Source organism: Podarcis bocagei, assembly GCF_964188305.1.
Source record: "Podarcis bocagei genome assembly, chromosome: 6".
Taxonomy (NCBI): domain Eukaryota; kingdom Metazoa; phylum Chordata; class Lepidosauria; order Squamata; family Lacertidae; genus Podarcis; species Podarcis bocagei.
The window spans coordinates 36,140,426-36,159,278 of record NC_138130.1 but is presented as its reverse complement, the minus strand read 5'-3'; the positions used below and the strand labels follow the sequence as shown (position 1 = coordinate 36,159,278).

General features: G+C 40.8%; 1 protein-coding gene across 1 annotated transcript in view; it reads left to right on the top strand.

Moving 5' to 3' along the window:
* Positions 1-18,853, top strand: part of PRKX (protein kinase cAMP-dependent X-linked catalytic subunit) — a 59,879-nt gene that overhangs the window by 24,533 nt on the left and 16,493 nt on the right. The window contains exons 2-3 of the mRNA XM_081197117.1: positions 9,887-10,055; positions 12,753-13,016. Of these exons, the coding sequence (XP_081053243.1) occupies positions 9,887-10,055; positions 12,753-13,016 (433 nt within the window). The remainder of the gene's footprint in view (positions 1-9,886; positions 10,056-12,752; positions 13,017-18,853) is intronic.

The following is an 18,853-nucleotide window of genomic DNA, read 5'->3' as shown; positions in this document are numbered from 1 at the left end:
GTGTCTGTGAAGCCCACTTTGGTTGAGACTGGGGGTGGTTTCCAGGGTTATGAAGGGATCATACGACCATAAAGTTTTAGGTGATTCATTTGGGGAAACTACTTCACACCTGCCTTCCCTTGCAATGGAAATAGCTTACAGTCCATCAGGCATAGTTTAGGCTTGAGATTTGAAGCAGTAGTGGGAAATTGCAACTGACTATCCATGCCACTCTTCCTGGCCTACTGTTTGTGATTAGGTTAGAGCAGTGTTTCCCAACCTTTTTTGGGCAAAGGCACACTTGTTTGATGAAAAAAATCTTGAGGCACACCACCATTACAGCCCCGTGACGTCAGCGCGCAGCGTCACGCCGGGAGGGACGCACGAAAGTGTAAGTTTCAATTTGTTTCCCTCCCCCTTGCCGGGGAAACTCCAAGCTTTGGGGGTGGGGGGGGAGGCAGCAAAGCGAGGCAGGAAGGAGAGCGCGGCTTGGCTGGGTGAGCTTTGGCAGGGAATGAGAGCCGCGAGACGGGCGCTGCGGACGGAGGCGCTGCCCGCCGAGCTCGCAGGCAGCCAGGCAGGCAGACGGCGAGAGCCCCGCGCTGGGCGGCCTCTCCTCGCCGCCGCCACCCCGCCTCTCGCCGCCCGACTCGCCCGCCTCCCTCCAGGCAACATCTCGCGGCACACCAGGCAACATCTCGCGGAACACTAGTGTGCCGCGGAACAGTGGTTGGGAAACACTGGGTTAGAGCTACACCCTCCACATTTAGCTGAGAATGATGTATGGAATATTATTTCAGTGGTGTGTTCATTTCAGCTATTCGTGCATAGTACATACTTCTTCCTTTTTTTACATTTGCACTGTCTTATTTGCACAGCACTTTGCCTGATATATCAGAGGGGACTGTGTGATGGGCACTCCTTCCCCCTGCTGTGGCAGTCACTTCTTCATGCACTGACATATCTGAAAGCCAAGTGATTGAAATAGTCCTGAATGGCTTCATAGTGTTTGCAGTACATTATTTTTCTTAGTCTCTCCACTGTTTCCTTTGGCTCTTCATAATACCATAGCACTGTTAGTCTGTTCCCACCTTTAGAACTATGTGATCACATATGGCCATGTGACTGCATCTGGCATTCCAATGAAGAAGCACTCAGTGAAGCTGATGTTCAAATTTGTGTTCCTTTTCTATGTACAGTGGTAACTTGGGTTACATACGCTTCAGGTTACATACACTTCAGGTTACAGACTCCACTAACCCAGAAAAAGTGCTTCAGGTTAAGAACTTTGCTTCAGGATAAGAACAGAAAGCATACTCCAGTGGCGCGGCGGCAGCAGGAGGCCCCATTAGCTAAAGTGGTGCTTCAGGTTAGGAACAGTTTGTACATGTTCTTCAAATGTATTTTGGAATCTTAATCCTGAACCATGTGGATTTTAAAACAGGTGGCAATTATATTATGGTTGCATATCCCTGGTTTGTTTGTTTTTGTAACTTAGTGCTTTTACTTCAAATTTGTTTAATTCTTGACAAATTAAGCTGGCTGAAAGATCACTACTGCTTAATATGTTCTGGCTTGAGTGCATATTTCTTGCTAAATTGTGGTCAGTTTTTTTGGCAGATGTTTTGTTTATATCCAGAACTTGTTGTTATATGAACGAAGGCTAGACACATTGCAATGAGCCAATTCTGAACACTATTATGTAAACAATACTGGCTATCCACGCATCTGAAGTGTTTGAGCAATGAAGGAATTACGTTCCGAGTACATAATTAAATGACTTTGTTAGATATCATTGGAATAGTTGAGAGCTGTCAACATTCAGCAGTTTACAAAGCAAACTGAAAATACCAGTAGTTCCTCATTAAGTACTAAATTAAAATACTTGTGATAGAACTTGTTCCCCGTGCTTGTGCTTGATTACAATGAAGATAAACTTTTATAATATTTTAAGCTTCTTCTTTTTTTAAAAAAAGATTAGCTTCCTTCTAACACTGGCAAAGCAGAACATTGTTCCCGTATAATACAAAGTGGTTTTTTTATTGCTCTTCAACAGTAATAAAAAGCCTTTGTACATTCCAAGACTTGTGTTTGCTTTCTCAAAGACCCAGTTAAGATTATTAGGTCAGATATTCTGGGGTAAAAATAACGATTCTAAGAAAGTATTCTTCTAATTCAGATGAGTTCATTGATTTCAGATTTCTAATTCAGTTTTCAGGTCATTGAGCAGTTTTTCCAATCTCATATGTGCTGTAGATGATTTGCATAGTGGGGGATCTTACCAATTTATCCAGCTTAGGAGCATATTTCTCTTTAAGGTTCCTGAATGCGGCAACCATATCAATCACATATTTGCAAGCTTACAAGCCCCGATTTAGCTGACCCGAAATTTTGTCCCATTATGTCCCCTTCTAGCAACAAGACACACACACACACTGTTAATTGAAATTTCAATGTAGGAAGTGAAATGTTGACACTGACTCTAAGCTGGTTGCCAGATAGATAGTGCTCATAATAGGAACCTTGTGGAATGGAAAGAAGCAGTGGAACATAGTTTTCTCTCAATACAAACTCTATAGAAAGGATAGGGTAGGGTATCCTGGATGCAGTGTCACTCTGTTGCAATCCCAACAAGTTAAAAATCCCCAAAGGGGCACGCTCTACCACAGAATTGGTGTGGGTGGTGATGCCAGGCCCCAATGCAAATCATGTTCCAATGAGGAAAATGAAAGTTACCACAAACTTTGGAAAAAGAAATGCAAGGAGACAATAAGGAATGCCAAATAGAATAAGAGAAGCATAAAGACCGCCAACAAAACACATTTATTTACCCTGTGTTAGCATGAGAAGAGCTAAGGAGACAGTTGTACCTTTGAACGATGAGGAAGTCAAAGGTGTGCTAAAGGGGATTGCAGAGAAGCTGAATGAATTATTAGCGACTTTCTTCACAGCAGAAGATGTAGAGCAGATCTGTGCCTGAACTAACATTCTAGGTCTGATCAGTTAAAGCAAACCATGGTGATGTTCTAGAATTGACAGTCCAGCTCTCTTTGCTGAGGGGTTATATGGTGTTGAGAGGGTATCCCAAGGGAAGAACCATACAGAGCAAATTAGAGTAATCCAGTCTAAAAGTTACTTGTGCCAGGACCACGGTGGTTAAGCTGTCTCAGACCAGGAATGGCTGTAGCTGTCTTATCAGCCAAAGCTAGCCAAAGGCACTCCTAACCACTAAGGCCACATGTGCTTCAAATAATAATAATTTTGGGTTCAGGATCACCCCAGACTGTGTACCTATTCCTTAGTACTAGTAATGCGTGAAAACTTCATTTGGCTTAGTTTATAATGGCAAGTAAGAAACTGCATTCTGACATCCCACAGCACTGTGAACCTGATCAGAGTCTGGCTTCGCAACCATATGACTATGTTATGCAAGACAGTCCCATGGAGATTAGAAATTTGAGTGCTGGGTGGAGGGGGAAGGCAAGGTGAGTAAAAGAAGGCATGCTAAATGCTTTCAGCATCAATGTCTTGCACATTCCTGTGAGCATCAATGCTCTCCACTTAGCTAAAATGGTTACAGTATGTTTAAAGTGTGTTTATTGCAGCACCCTCTGTAAAAGTAAAAAAAATAAAAATGACACTAATGCTTGAGGCTTTCAACAAGCATACAATTAAAATCACAAGTTTTGAAAGGTGTGTGAGGGACCATTGTTGTCTCCTACTTTGTCATTAAAGTAGCCACTTTGCTGTAGGCAAATTTAATAACTTCTTGGATGCATTTTCCTCAGAGGAAAATAGGATTGTGTGTAATTGGCTGAAGTCTTCAAGATAAAACTGAATTCTGTACAAAAGAGTTTGCTTCTTATATGCTTTTTCTGTGTTAATATTGGCTCAGACACAGACATTTTTTCAGTAGTCAGTACAGCAGTAATAGGTTTGTTTTCAAGACCATGACCTTGTTTGGTCTCTCTCGTCAGGCAGAAGGCTGCTTGGTATGGTTGTGCATTCTTGCATGGCTATTGGCTTCTCTTCCACCCCTAGAGGATAGAAAGCAAGGTGGTGTGCCACGTGTCTGAAATAAACTGTCAAATTGTTTCTGAAGATTTATAAATAGCAAAGCTACTTTTATTTAATAGAAGGGTATTAGAACCTTGCTTGGAGCAAGTATTTCAGTATCCATCATTTAGGAATGCTCTGCTGGAAGGATGGTAATACAGTGGTACCTCAGGTTAAGTACTTAATTCGTTCCAGAGGTCTGTTCATAACCTGAAACTGTTCTTAACCTGAAGCACCACTTAAGCTAATGGGGCCTCCTGCTGCTGCCACACCGCCGGAGCATGATTTCTGTTCTCATTCTGAAGCAGAGTTCTTAACCCGAGATACTATTTCTGGGTTAGCGGAGTCTGTAACCTGAAGCGTATGTAACCCGAGGTACCACTGTATAACTAGTTGCAAAGGAAAACTTCATGCCATGGGACTTGTCACAAACATATTCCTATCATGACCATCCCAGAGGGAAGCAAAGGCTGGCATTTACCAGTTGATAGAGCCTGAGATTCCTAATCTCAGGGTCATGGGTTAAAGCCCCATGTTAGGCAAAAGATTCCTGCATTGCAGGGTTTGGACTAGATGACCCAACAGAGTTGCTGTTTTCACTTTGCTCAAAGTGCCAGAAACCATTTTAATCAACCTGTGAGAAATATTGGTTTGCACATTCAGACTCTTGCAAATTAAGAGGCTCACATAAAGTGTCTTGTTTCAAAGGTAAAGGTAAAGGGACCCCTGACCATTAGGTCCAGTCATGGGGTTGCGGCACTCATCTCGGTTTATTGGCCGATGGAGCCGGCGTACAGCTTCCGGGTCATGTGGCCAGCATGACTAAGCCGCTTCTGGCAAACCAGAGCAGCGCACGGAAACGCCATTTACCTTCCTGCCGGAGCGGTTCCTAATTATCTACTTGCACCTTGACATGCTTTCGAACTGCTAGGTTGGCAGGAGCAGGGACCGAGCAATGGGAGCTCACCCCATCACGGGGATTCGAACCGCCGACCTTCTGATCGACAAGTCCTAGGCTCTGTGGTTTAACCCACAGCGTCACACGCGTCCCGTGTCTTGTTTTAGTGTTTCCCAAATCACAGAATCCTATAAACATAGGATTGCGGGCATCATTTGACTTTCAGTAATGCACACATATTTCTGCAAATGCTTCTGTAACAAACCTGCATTCCATGTATTTCTCATATAACAACTTCTTCACACTGCTTTGCTACTATGTACTGTAATTATTTTTTTGCAGTGTCTACTTAACAATTGGCAGCAGAACTACTATGTTTAAAAAGTTGAACTCTTATCTCTTCCACTATTTAAATCTGTAAGGGACTCACAGTGGCTTAGATAATTGTTTCAGTTGTGTTACTCAGGTACAGTGTTCACCAAATTATTATTGTGTTGCAAGCCCACCGTGAAAACAAGGTTGTTTACTGGTATCTGCATGCAACGTGACAACAGTATTAAGGGATTTAATCACATGTTCAATTTCCCAGGGTAGTTAGATGACATAGTTGAATATGTTAAGAAGCCTTTTCTGAACGCTGTTTATAGTTCTATGTTTAAATCAAAGCACTGTAGCTCAAGCAGGATGTGATAAGCTACTGCTGTCAAATCAGTTTGCATTTAGCAGGCTTTTTCAGTATTCCATGACTTTGCATGGCTATAGTTTTCCCGTTTGTTTCTTGACAAGTGTGTTAAATAACTCTTTAGCAGTTCTGCATAGAGAGAGATACATTTGTGTGGTCCTGATTTTTATGTAGGTGTAAGGAAGGCCACACACCCCTTCATGATGATCTGTCAAGGGTGCAGATTGCATGCCCATGATGGAATGCGCTGAAACCAATGATGGAGGCAAAAGTATGCAGTGCCCCCGTCTTCTCTCTGCCACCCCACTTTCTCTGTGACACCCCCTTTTCCTAGCTACCATCACGAAGCTAGACCAAGGGCAACATTTTCTCCCTGGGACCTTAGATTGTACACCTCTGTTTTAAAGCATAACAACTTATTTCTTGGGGGTAGTTGGTATATAGACAACTGTTTTATCATGCATGAATTGTACTTAATTGAAAACCATTTTAAAAGTATACAACTGAGAGAAGCAAGCTAAAAAATTTAAACATGTATTATAGCAAATCTAAGTTGCATAGCAGGAAATCTTCACCTCAGTATAAGTCTGTGGTGAGATTCTGTGTAATCTTTTATGTTGAAGAGTCTTAATCAGAGTTATGATTTGACTTCATAGGGTGGAGCTTTCCACTTGGGGCTGAAAATGCCAGAAGAGTTAAGCTCTTATCCATCTGTCTGTGTAACTTCACATAGATGTTCCCCCTCTATGTACTTGCATTATAGCTATGGCTAACTGATGATGCTGTATTTTTAAGAATTAATATGTGGGTGGGGTGGAAGATGAATGTGCCCTTTTTAACCTTGACGTTTGCCTCAGGGAAGCTTCTGCTTTCAGCTTCTGTCATTAATTTGAATTGCCTTATTTTAGAGAACAGGATTTTGATGTGCTTCAGAAGATTATAATCACTAGCTTAAATCTTGCATTCAGCATTAATACCTTTTTTAAAAAAAGTATTAAAGATCTCATTCTGTGTATGCATAAAAATACAGTATGGCAAGTGTAAAACAAAGAAACTTCCTAATGAGGTAAACAATGGTGTAATAATTTGCTGCTGTATTCTCAGTATGAAGATGGCAAGACAGGAAGTACATTATATGACATCCCCCAGCCTTTTGTGTTATAGTGAGTGCTATAAGTACAGAATACATCCATAATTTCCTATGAATTTATTTTCAAACCAAGACTTTTGTCCTCTGTCTATTCCATCTATTTTAGGGTTTCCAAAAGTGGTTGATATTGACTCCCTGGGGACAGTGGGACTGGGCAGGGGATGAAATGGGGGTGGAGTGTTAAAAAGGGCATGGGGTAGAAAAGAAGTATACTGTGAAAATTTTAATTAGGAACTATGAGCCTTGGAAATAGAGGGCAAGGGCATGTACAAAAGGAACCTCTATCTTCTATCTCATTAGGGAAGATGAAAAATACGGTATCATTATTTTCACTTGGTTTACTTCCATATATATTAAAAAATTCCTTCCAGTAGCACCTTAAAGACCAACTAAGTTAGTTCTTGGTATGAGCTTTCGTGTGCATGCACACTTCTTCAGATACACACAAGTGTGTGCATGCACACGAAAGCTCATACCAAGAACTAACTTAGTTGGTCTTTAAGGTGCTACTGGAAGGAATTTTTTTATTTTGACTATGGCAGACCAACACGGCTACCTATCTGTAACTGATTCCATATATATGTGCATGTGTATGTAAAACACAGACATTTTTATTGGTGATTAATAAATGTTAATTATAGATAGATGGATAGATAGATATTTCTTGACTATTTCATGTACATTCCTAAGAATTTGGGTTGAGGTTGATGACAACTTTACAAGCTCATCAATGGGTCATTGAGTCTAAGAAGTTTGGGAAGCCAGAACTAGGCTTTATTTCCGACACATTGCTACAGTCCAAGAAAAGAGATGGCAGTATTTATTGATTTTATTAATTTTTTATGCTACCCTTCATCCAAAAATCACAGGGCAGTTTACAGCATAAAAGTACAAAATGTAAATACAAAAGAGGTTAACATAATAAAAACAAGCAAACAGAAAAACCAAAAGAACAATTCCACAAACACATTTAAGTGTCCATAGATTGTTTAATCAGTCAAAGGCCTGATTATGGAGGAACGTTTTCTGCCTGATGCCAGAACCGGGTGCTGAATCATTTAATGTGATCAGGTTTCTGCACAGAGCAGCTTGTCTGTGGTTCCACTTGAAACCGCCACTACATTGCTATTTGTATGAATCAGGGTTTACTCTACTCATAACTAGGAAACATACCTCATTGTGATATGGACTCTCAAGTGCTTTAAATTAGAATGCTTAGATCTTGCCTGCTTTGCTCCTAGTTTGGTTTTGTACCTCTTCAACTGATAACCTTATCCTTGGTATTAAGTGCTCTGTAGACAGCTAGCTGTTTTCAAATGGAATGCATCTCACTTCAGAAGCATGCCTCTTGAGTTTCTTAGCTAGCGAAAGAGAGTCATAGGCTGCTCTGTGTTTATAACAGTGTGCTGCTCATCCACTCGAATGCTTGCTAACTAAATCCAACTGCAGATTTTCTTTGTCTCTCTGTGTGTCTTTTTAATGCTGGTGTACAAAAGCTGTTCCATCTGCTCCTCCTTAAATTAATTGGATTTGTTGAGAGAATTGTGAAGAAAGTGAAAAATAACCAAGGGATATGGCCCTGCAAGTGATACTGAGGATGGATATCCAATCTATGTGCAATATATGTTTGACATGGAAAATAATAGTCTGAGGACTGTGAAGAGGGTTATGGCAGCTTGGCTCCCCAAATGCATTGTTCAGCTGCCACTAGGGCCAGACCATAGCAGCTCAGTGAGGAATTAACATCTGGCTGTTGGCCCATCTTGCAGCAATAAGAGCACAGGAAAAGCCTGCTGGATTAGCCAGTGGTCCATCTAGTCCAGCATGCTTTCCTCACAGCATCCAACCAGATTCCTGTGTGAAGCTCACAAGCAGCACCTGAGCTCAGCAGCATACTTTCCACTGGTGGTTCCCAGCAGCTCATATTCAGAGACATGCTGCCTCCAACAGTGGAGGTATTTCCAGGCTGCTGAGTGGCAGTTGGACTGGGAGGAAAGCTTTTACATGCATTTGCCCTACATTACTAACAGTTGTGCTACTAGCTGTTTCATTGTGTTTTAGATATTTTGTAAGCTGCTGCAAGGACTTCAGTTAACAAGCAGGGTATAAATATTCAAATGCACAATGTCTTGCAATGTTTTTTTTTTCATTTTCATCAGACTCCACAAAATGCTTAATTCCAGATAGACAATATAAAATATATGCAATGTGCAACTTTACTCTGAGCAGCAGTTTCTAGAGTGAGAGAGAAAACATAATGGTTGCATCTAGCTCTTCTCATTTCCGATCCCTCCCTGCTGCTGCAACACTCCTTCCCGTACAGAAAGAGGAACACAGATTTTTGTGCAGACAAAGCCACCCTGTGTGCTTGTCAGCATGCTGATAACTAGCCTGATCAGAGAGAAAGTTAAAAAGCACTTCAGGTACCTCTTCTTAGTATGAACAGTAAGCAAGAGAAATATGGTTAGATACATTCTAGCTATTATAGAGGTCTATTGCTCACAAACCCAGCATTTAAAATGCCCCAACATCTCCAAGGAGGACTAGGAATGAGTCCTGTCAAAAACCCTGGAGAGCTGCTACCAATAAGTGTAAATTGGGGGTATTGCCAACTTAGTCCCTTCCAGATGTTTTGGACTATATCGGCCCCAGTCAGTACAGCCAATAACATGGGTGATGGGAGTTATAGTCCACAACATCTGATGGTCTGCTTGTCTACTCCTGATGTGGATGCACCAGTGGTCCAACCTGGTATACAGTAGCTTCTTAGGTATCTGATATGCTCACATCCATTCACAAACCCAAAACCTAGGGAAGGGCACTGATGAGTAGAGGTATCTGAAGGAAGGGCTGTAGCCACTGTTGATGGAGGAGGGGGGGTAAAGAGTTCTTTGCCTTGATTTCTGTAGATGTGACAGAGTAGGTGGAGCTGACTGTTTAGCCTGTTCCCTGTTAAAATTGCCATGAAGTATTTAGGATTAGAAGGGCCAAAGCTATGAAGGAATATATAATGTCTACCTCTTGCTTTTATATTGATTTGTTGCATTTATACATTCCTTATACATCTTAACTGCAAGATAATGTTCTTTGCAACTGACACATTTTGCTCTTTAATTTTCAGGGACAGGTACTTTTGGGCGGGTTCATCTGGTGAAAGAGAAATCGGCCAAATGCTACTTTGCATTGAAAGTAATGAGCATTCCGGATGTCATTCGACTAAAACAAGAACAGCATGTGCACAATGAAAAAGCGGTCTTGAAAGAAGTGAATCATCCATTTCTGATCAGATTGTAAGCTCTCTTCTCTCCCACTCCCCCCCCCCCCTTTTATAGCTTTTGTGGCATAATGTTCAATTCTAGCATTCAATCCCTCGTCAGTTTGGATTAATTCAAAGTATTTTGGGTGGCAAATGCTACACTTGTATTATACACAATATTGTGTTCATATTTTTTAAAGGGGGGAAATAATCTAGAAAATCTAGGAAACAAAATGTGTTACGGAAAATTTATTTGATGGAGAACTGCTCCTTGGAACATGCACAACATGGTGTAGTAGTCGTGCCTGCCTGTTGTGTGTTTGATTCCACTTCAGAATGTTCCATTGTCTTTTTACTAAGGCACAAGTCCTCACAAACTGCACCAACAGCTGTCGTGGTTAAGCAAGCAAGCAAACAAAAACTATAGTAGGGGGAGAATATACCATAGGTGGTGACATATTAATGGAAGCTGCCACCCTTCAAATTAGGGTGATTCCTATAGCTATTAACGATGTGGTCTTGTATGCTAATTATTCAAATACGTCTACTTCTACAGTGTTCCAGAGATCCCCCAACCTTCTTGAACATATTTTGGGGTGGGGTGGGGGTGAACAGAGTGCTGCAGAAAGAAGGGGGAATCAGTGCATTCAAGGCAGAATTTTATTCATCTCTCACAGTCTGTGATGCATCTCTGACAAATCATAAGCTCATTTTTGGTCATGCATCCCTATGTTCTTTCATGTGTTTAATAGAGCAACCTAAGAGTTGTTGATAGCCTTCATTGGCAAAGAAAGGACTTTGGTTCTACCCTGACCCCAGAGGAAATGTGGCAGCTGTCCATGGAGGACTTTAATATTGTCCATTGCACTTGCTGGTGGTACAGTGGATTTAACATGCCACTCTGTTTCCCTGCGTTTGAAAACTGCATGAAATCTGATCCCTGTGTATATGCTTCATTGCTTGCTTTGAATATCTTGTGGTAAAGGGTGGAGTAATGCATGCCACCGGAAATGTCAGCATTTCACTGAAAACTGATAGGAACAGAAGGGGTGTGGGTACGTATTGCAAAAGTAATTTCGACATAGCAAGATTGCTTCCTGATAAGGCAAAGGGAAGGAAGGGAATACAAAGCAAACCCAGTTAAAATGAAAAGTCCTGTCCAGTGTTCAAGTAAAGACTCCCAAGTTAATTAAACCAAGGGGAAATGAACGCATTAATTCTGAGCTCACCACAGCTAGTTTTCCATGACAACCTGTTAAGCAATTATGGGTGAAAGAGTTTTGAAAGAGGTACAGTGGCAAGAGAAAACATAAAGCAGAGAAGCACCTGATGACTGAAGAGTTATAGGATTGTTTCTAGTGGACAGCTTTGCGCCAGCAGAAAGCACATCCACTAGGAACCTCAAGCAAACAGAACTCATACCATATGGTGCATCCTGTTTTTACTCATTCCCTTTACCCATTATAGCTGCTGCACCCCTGAAAAACTGTTCCTGAAGATTGGGAGACCATCACACAACAGACTAGGGTAGAGCACAAAGCGCTACCATAGGTAGGGAGGACCAGCAAAAAAAGGTGTGTCCTACCTTGCGCTTTATGCTAGCAAAAAGGGGATATAACCTGTATCGGGTGCATTGAACATGTATCTGCTTGCTTTCTCTCCCCTCCCAGTATATCGCTTTTTATTTACACGTCAATAAGTTTCCCAGGTTAAAGAGCAGCAAGGATGAAAATTACTCCTTAATTAACAAAGTATAGAAATTCCTCAGGCCAGAAAAATAAAAATAAATGATCTTTTCTCAATGCAATCTACTACTAATAATAATCCATTTCCAAATGTTTGCACAAAGCCTTACAAAACAAATTTCAGGATGGTTCACAGAAGAAGAATAAAAGCAAATCTAAAAACAGATACAGAAAACAGATTGATAGATTAATGTATATAAGCAACATAAAAACAAGTCACAAATAAAAAAAATGCAATTTAGATCTAGAGCAGATTATAATGAAATGTTAGAAGAAAGAAATGTGCATTGTCTGGGTGTTGTGACTGAAATGCCCCTTCTGCTGTAGCTGCTGCTTTTGCTGCTGCTGCTGCTGTTATTATTTTGTTTTGTTTTTACTTTTACTTTACTTTTATATGCCATTTATTTGCCAAAATGGCTTAAAAGCAGTATACAACTACACAATCAATTCCTTGGCAATGACACCTAAAGAATGGCCGCAAAATTCCTTAGCAGTCTGTTACTTTTAGGTCTTTCCCCTGTTTATACTGGTGTGGCACTTCATTTGTGATACCAAAATGCACAGGCAATTAACCCATAGCTGTAATTCAACCCTGTCTAAACCAACTGAGAATATTCACAGACTGCCATGTGTGACATTTCCCCCAAAATCCCCCAGCTGCTTTTTGCTGTGGCTGTGTGGAGCTTCTCTTCCATTTTGAGCTGTGATGTATCTATCAACCCACAGGAGCTCCATGAGTCAATTGAGGTCTAGTGTCAGGACCTCCACAAATGCCGAAAATATCTTGAGGGGTTTCAGGCCTTGGGTGGCAGAACAATTTCTCATGACCACGCTGCTGAGCTTGTGCTTCACTACATCTTCTGTTTTGAATAGTGGAAGTTCTTCATTCATATTTTGAACCCTTAAAAAACAAATAAATTATTTTATGCTTTTCTGACAAGTTGTTCTGTTAGTATTTTTTTAAACACGTATCTCTTTCGTTGCAGATTTTGGACTTACCATGATGAACGCTTTCTATATATGCTGATGGAATATGTACCTGGGGGTGAACTTTTTAGTTATCTGCGCAACATGGGACGCTTTAATAACAGCACTGGACTGTTTTACTCTGCAGAGATTATTTGTGCAATAGAATATCTTCACTCAAAAGAAATTGTTTACAGAGACTTAAAGCCTGAAAATATTTTATTAGACAAAGAGGGGCATATAAAACTCACCGATTTTGGATTTGCTAAAAAGCTGGTTGATAGGTAAGCTCTATTTTTAACTGATATTTTATTTTACCTTATTATTTTGGGGGGTATGCAAGTATGATGGGAAGAGGGCAGAGAATGAAATTTTGAACATGACTAGTGGTACCAACCATGATTAACATTTTCAATTTTTAGTCTGCTTGGTTAACTGCTGTACATACATGCAACATGGATTAAAATGTATGTATGTATATTTATTAAGAAGTTTTCACATAGCATGAGAAAGATAACAAAGTAGGCTCCAACAGACCTTCTGTGGCAGAGCATTCAATAATCAGGGTACCACTAGAGTAACATGTCTTGCAAATCCTCAGAGAGATTTTCTTAACTTTATTTTTTTAAAAAAATAAATTATATACTACACTTTCTGCCAAAGAAGCCGAGGTTAGTAAGCACATCTGTGATACAACAATTAAAATTAAGATGTATTTAAAAACATAAACATCTAAAAACAATAAGCACAGTAAATCGTTAGTTGAATGAGGTATTATTATTATTAATCACATTTAAAGTTTTCTAGGCTTGCCCTCAAGTTCACATATCTTACCTGGTAATAGGATCTTCCCCAACAATGTTAAAGAACTGTTGGCACTCAGGGTACATATTACTGTATTAAATAGAGCACTGGTTAGATTTAAGATGTTGATATAAACTGGTACCTTCTCATGGTGTGGAAATCATGCCTTGGTTCTTGCTGTTGTTATTATTTATTATTATTATTCCTGAAAACCAAAAATACTTCTATTCCCATCTAAAAACTTCTAATGCACAAGCCAAGTATATTTGTACATATATGAAAACAGCAATTACCGTAATTTGTGGGTGAATAAGAAGTAGTTTTGAACAAATGATGAGGGATGAAAGGGAGACAAAAGAGACTGCAGTTCAAAAACAATGTAAGTATACACAAGATAGGTAGCTGTTTCATTTTGTGCTTACAACTCACCCCCACCACTGTTTTATGTAACAGGGAAAAATCTGAATATCTTTACTGCCTTCTGTAAAGATCCATTCAGTATAAATACCCCTCTTGTGAAGGTTATCCTGAGACTCGTGTGTGTGTGTGTGTGTGTGTGTGTGTGTGTGTGTGTGTGTGTGTAATCTCCACACTGCCCAGCTCACCTCTTGTGAGCACATGTGCTTTAATGTATACTTTCCTTTCACCCTAAAAATCTGTAGAAGAGCAGAAGCGCTCCCTGATCTCCAAAATTAGTATGAGAGGCTTGGGAAAACAGCAAAATGAATTGCTGTCTCCCAAACCCCTCTAAGCCCTCTTCTCCAGGTCAAGGTTGGGGAAGGGGGGGTGATGAGCTTGTCCTCACAATCATGTTGGGTCACAAATGTCTCAGATGCTTAGAGAAACGTTGCAGAAGACCAGCACCTGTCTACCCTTCCTTGGTGAGAAAAATACAACTTTGCTCTCCAGGCCCATCCATTAACTTCTATGGATGCAGGTTAAAAATATTGACCAACAATTATTGCTAAAGCTTAGTGAAATTGGCTCACTTAGTTTAATACTTTAAATATGCAGTCCTACCAAAGCTACACATTTTTCAGCCTTGCTTCTTTCCCTGCTACTGAAATCAGTCAGTGTAAAGTGCTTTTCCTTATTCTTATTCTGGATAAGGCAGTGTGCATATGATTCCGGGTTATCTGCTATCCAGACAATACGGTGCTTATATTTGGCAGTAGCTTGCCCTAAAAACATTACATGAAATCTAGATGTTCAAAATCTAGATTTTTTTCAGTCTGATTCGTTAGGCAAAAAAAATAAAATGATACCTGTCTCTTTAAATTTTTAACTAGCATTCTTTTTTATGGAGGAATGATTGGTATTGCAATGCTAAGCTAGATGGAATGAGAAAGAAAAAGGTTTACATACTGCAAATTACTGACAATCTTTTGGAGTTATTTGGGAAATATATGTTGCAACAGAGTGGTTTGATTTGTGTTCTCTTGTTTGTTTGCGTCTCTGAAGTTGGCCTTGCAACTGCAGAGAGTTTTAATGTTTGTTTTTATCTGTTGTGCAGAAGTCACAACTTGTCGTCAGCTTCCTGGAATGTTTGCATTCGGATTTTCAAAGTCTTTTGTATAAGCATGGGGGGAAATTGCTGTATCTTCCATAGAAAGTTGTGTTGGTACTGGTTACAATATTACTTTTAGTAGTGGTGAGCAGATTATGCCTTCATTAGCAAGTCAGTTTTACTGTTGACTCCAATGCATGCCAAACAAGGCTTGTAAAATATCGCCAGGTTGCAGGTAGCCAGATTCTGAGTCAACTTGTACTCCAGAAATGAATAAGGATTGCCTCTGTATCCTAATGAGGAGGTAGCAAGTCTTCATTAGATAGATACTTTTTAAAGTAAAATACTATACAGGTATTAATCTATACCCAGTTACATTTGAGGACAAGCATTGCTTACAAAAGGTCTGGTTAGAGATAGAGGATATGAAGCTGTTGGCTGTGATCCACCCAGAGTCGAGCATTTATAACCCTTCCCCCCCCCCCAGTAAGAGTTAAGTGCATTCTTTAATCAATGGGATTTACAAGGGCTTAATGTTTGGCTGGATCACAGCTTTTGTGGGATGTTGACAATGCATGTATGCTCCTCAGTATTAACCACATTCAAAATGTAAATACAGCGGTACCTCGGTTTACAAACTTAATCCATTCTGGGAGTCCGTTCCTAAACCGAAACAGTTCTTAAACCAAGGTGCGCTTTCCCATATGAGGCCTCCTGCCCCCGGTGGCCTTCCACTATTTGGATTCCATTCTTAGACCAAGGAAAAGTTCTCAAACTGGGACACTATTTCCGAGTTTGTAAGCCAAATCATTCTTAAACCGGACTCTTCTTAAACCAAGGTACCACTGTAGTCCATAACTCCCCATCCCATACTCTATAAGGTGTTTCATCTCCCATGTATCATCAGTGAGCTTAGAAGTATACTATCTGACAAGGGAAGATCTAAAGTGAAATACTGGGTGTTTAAGTTTACTTGCAAGTTTACCTTCAGTTCTTCCAGGAGAAGATGAGCATTACAGGCATACTTACCTAAAAGGCAGACTTCCCACCACTACTGGTCCTCTTCAGCATCATGAGGCTGCTGGAGAGAACTCTTTTAAGACTACCCTGTCCTCACAGTGACCAGCCACATGCTTATGGGAAGCACAGTAGGAGAACCAGAGTTCAGTAGTACTTGTGATTCCCAGAAACTGGTATTCAGAGGCATCCTTCATCCAACAGTGGAGGTGGAACATAGCCATCATGGCTAGTAGCTTTTGAAAACCTTGTTTATATATTTAAAAATACTTGCATACCGAAATTTCATTTTTTAAAAAATCCAAACAGTTTACAACAACGGTTATGCAATTAAAAAAACACACAAAAAAGATCACCAGCTTACTATTATGGGAAACGTTTTTCTCAATTTTCTCCATCAGCCTGGCAGTAGAGAAACGTTTTCAGCAGAAGTCTGAAGGTTAATATGGAAAGTTGCTGCTGAATCTGTATTGGAAGAGCATTCCATGAGAGTGGACCGCTAGCATTGAAAGCTGGATCCAGTTCCTCACCCCTTCTATAGATGGAGAAGAGACACTTTATATTATCAGAAAAGAAGCATTCACATTATTATTAGTATTTGTTGAGGTGAAATGAGCCTCACCAATTCAAGTAAAGCTCCTACAAATGATCTCGTTGATTCAGCTGGGATATAGTGCCTTTGCTCTGTGTGCAAGGATTCTTCAGCAGCCCAAAATGTTATGGAAACTGCTACTTGAAAGCAGAAAGTTTGAAAATGACTTCTGTAGCTTTTAGTTTGAATGTTAATACAATCTTGATTGGAGACTATATTAAACTGAAGGTACAATGTGAAAGTTCTACACCTGTGGTCCACATTCTTGCCCACCCTCTCACCAGAGCTAAGTGTATTCATAGCCCTCTGGTGAGAGCAAGAGAGGACCCGTAACTTTCTTCTGTAGCTTAGGGCTGGGAAAGGGAACCTCCTGTGGAAGCACAAAGTCAGGCAGTGGAGCTAAATGGAAGGCTTGCTGTAATGCAACTGAAAATAGAAATAAATCTATTTTAGTCCTATGTGAGAAAGAGCCACCAACTATTAGGCTGTGTGTGTGTGTTAAGTAAAACCATTGCTCATTATTACAAGGTCAAGCTCCTGGATAATCTGCCTTGTTGTGTTATCCTTTGTGCAACAGTCATGACTCAGTGTCTCTTGGGCATCTTCCGTCTTTATGCTTAGTGTGATTTACTGGGGAACTGAGGGGGATTAAGTAGGAGGGCAGATGACTACAGAGCAGTTGGTGCTTGATTCATGCTGATAACAGATTGCGGTGTGTGTGTCTTTTAAGGTTATGAGTTCCACAGTGTTTACAGAAGCAAAGGCGACTTTACTCTCTGGGTGAAATGCCATCCGGCAGATAGGCCCTAGGTTATGAATGGCCTGTCAAAAGCTAAGCTGTCTCTCTACCTGGAGGCTGAAACCATCCCCTGCTCACTGTGATAGTTGCCTGTTGCTGTGCAGAACACAGTTGCAGTCTTCCATGTATTTTCATGAAAGTAAACCCACTAAACACAGAGAGACAGGGTTATTAGGTGAACAAGCCAATGATTGCTCTATTAATCATTGATGGTTGAGACACTGGCTGAAGATTGATAGAACACAGAAAGGGCCTGTGACACATTCACAACACTGTAAGCCCACCTTGGCAACAGATGCGACCAAGTCTTGCTCACCGCTGCCACTTCTACACATGGGGAAAGTTCACAAGGTATTATTTTCCTGTGATCCAAGTCTTGCAGTGCTGACTACCCAGCATCTGGCCATGAGACAGTTCATTTAATCCGTATAAGGCTCAGATAAGGCTAGCTAGCAGGTTTTGTGACTTGCAGCAGTGGTTTCAGCTGATGCAGAGCATAGTGTCCTCATGGGGTTGGATTGCAGAGAGCACATTGCACCTGTTAATTGGCTCCCCGTGCATGCACACACATGCCTGCCTATGAACTGCTTGTGTACTAAATGCTGCAGATACTATCACCTCTCTGATTTTACACTGCAGGATTTAAAAGCTAGCTGATTCTTGACTGTAGATGAAGATATGTGGGGGTTCACATTTCCGTTTCCCCACATGGCAAGTGTTTTAGCATCCTTGGGCAAAAAGGATGAGAGGGAGCTCCAGCTCATCTTCTGCAGAGGAAGATAGTGGGTTGGGGATTGTGCCTATAGTTGCATGGGGCTTCAGAGGGCTCAGTGCAAATATGAAAAAGACTCCTCTCCCCTTTCCAGCTGCAAGCTACAGAGGAATGGTGCAGCTGGAAGTTTTAGTAACAGAGGGTGCAGAACATCTAGATGAGACAGCAGCGAAACAACTCTGTTCCTCTCCTGCAGCTCCAAAAGATTGGGCTGAAGAGGAGAGCAAGGCATAGCCCCTTCTTCCAGTGGAGCACAAGGCTACAGACTAAGGAAGCAATGCTCTGTATATTAACCTGGGAGAACGCCCCACTGGACACCATGGGAGTAATGTTTGAATAGACTTGTAGTCAAAACCTATGGACCCTTGAAGATGGATGTGCTTAATGACTGCTTTGGATTTTTCAAAAAAATATCCTAGAGACTTGCTAAGTTCAGGCTTTGAAGCTATATTTAAGTGCTGCAAGACTGCTTTGTTTTATTTGGCATGCTTTTTTGGGGAGGTGGGTGTTAAGCAGCGACAGGGTAATTTTAATCCTGATCATCTATTTTGGTGTTTAATATTTTATTGATGTATTGAGTTTTGAATTTAGTGTTGCTATTGGGCTGAAGCTCTTAGGATGAAAGGAAGT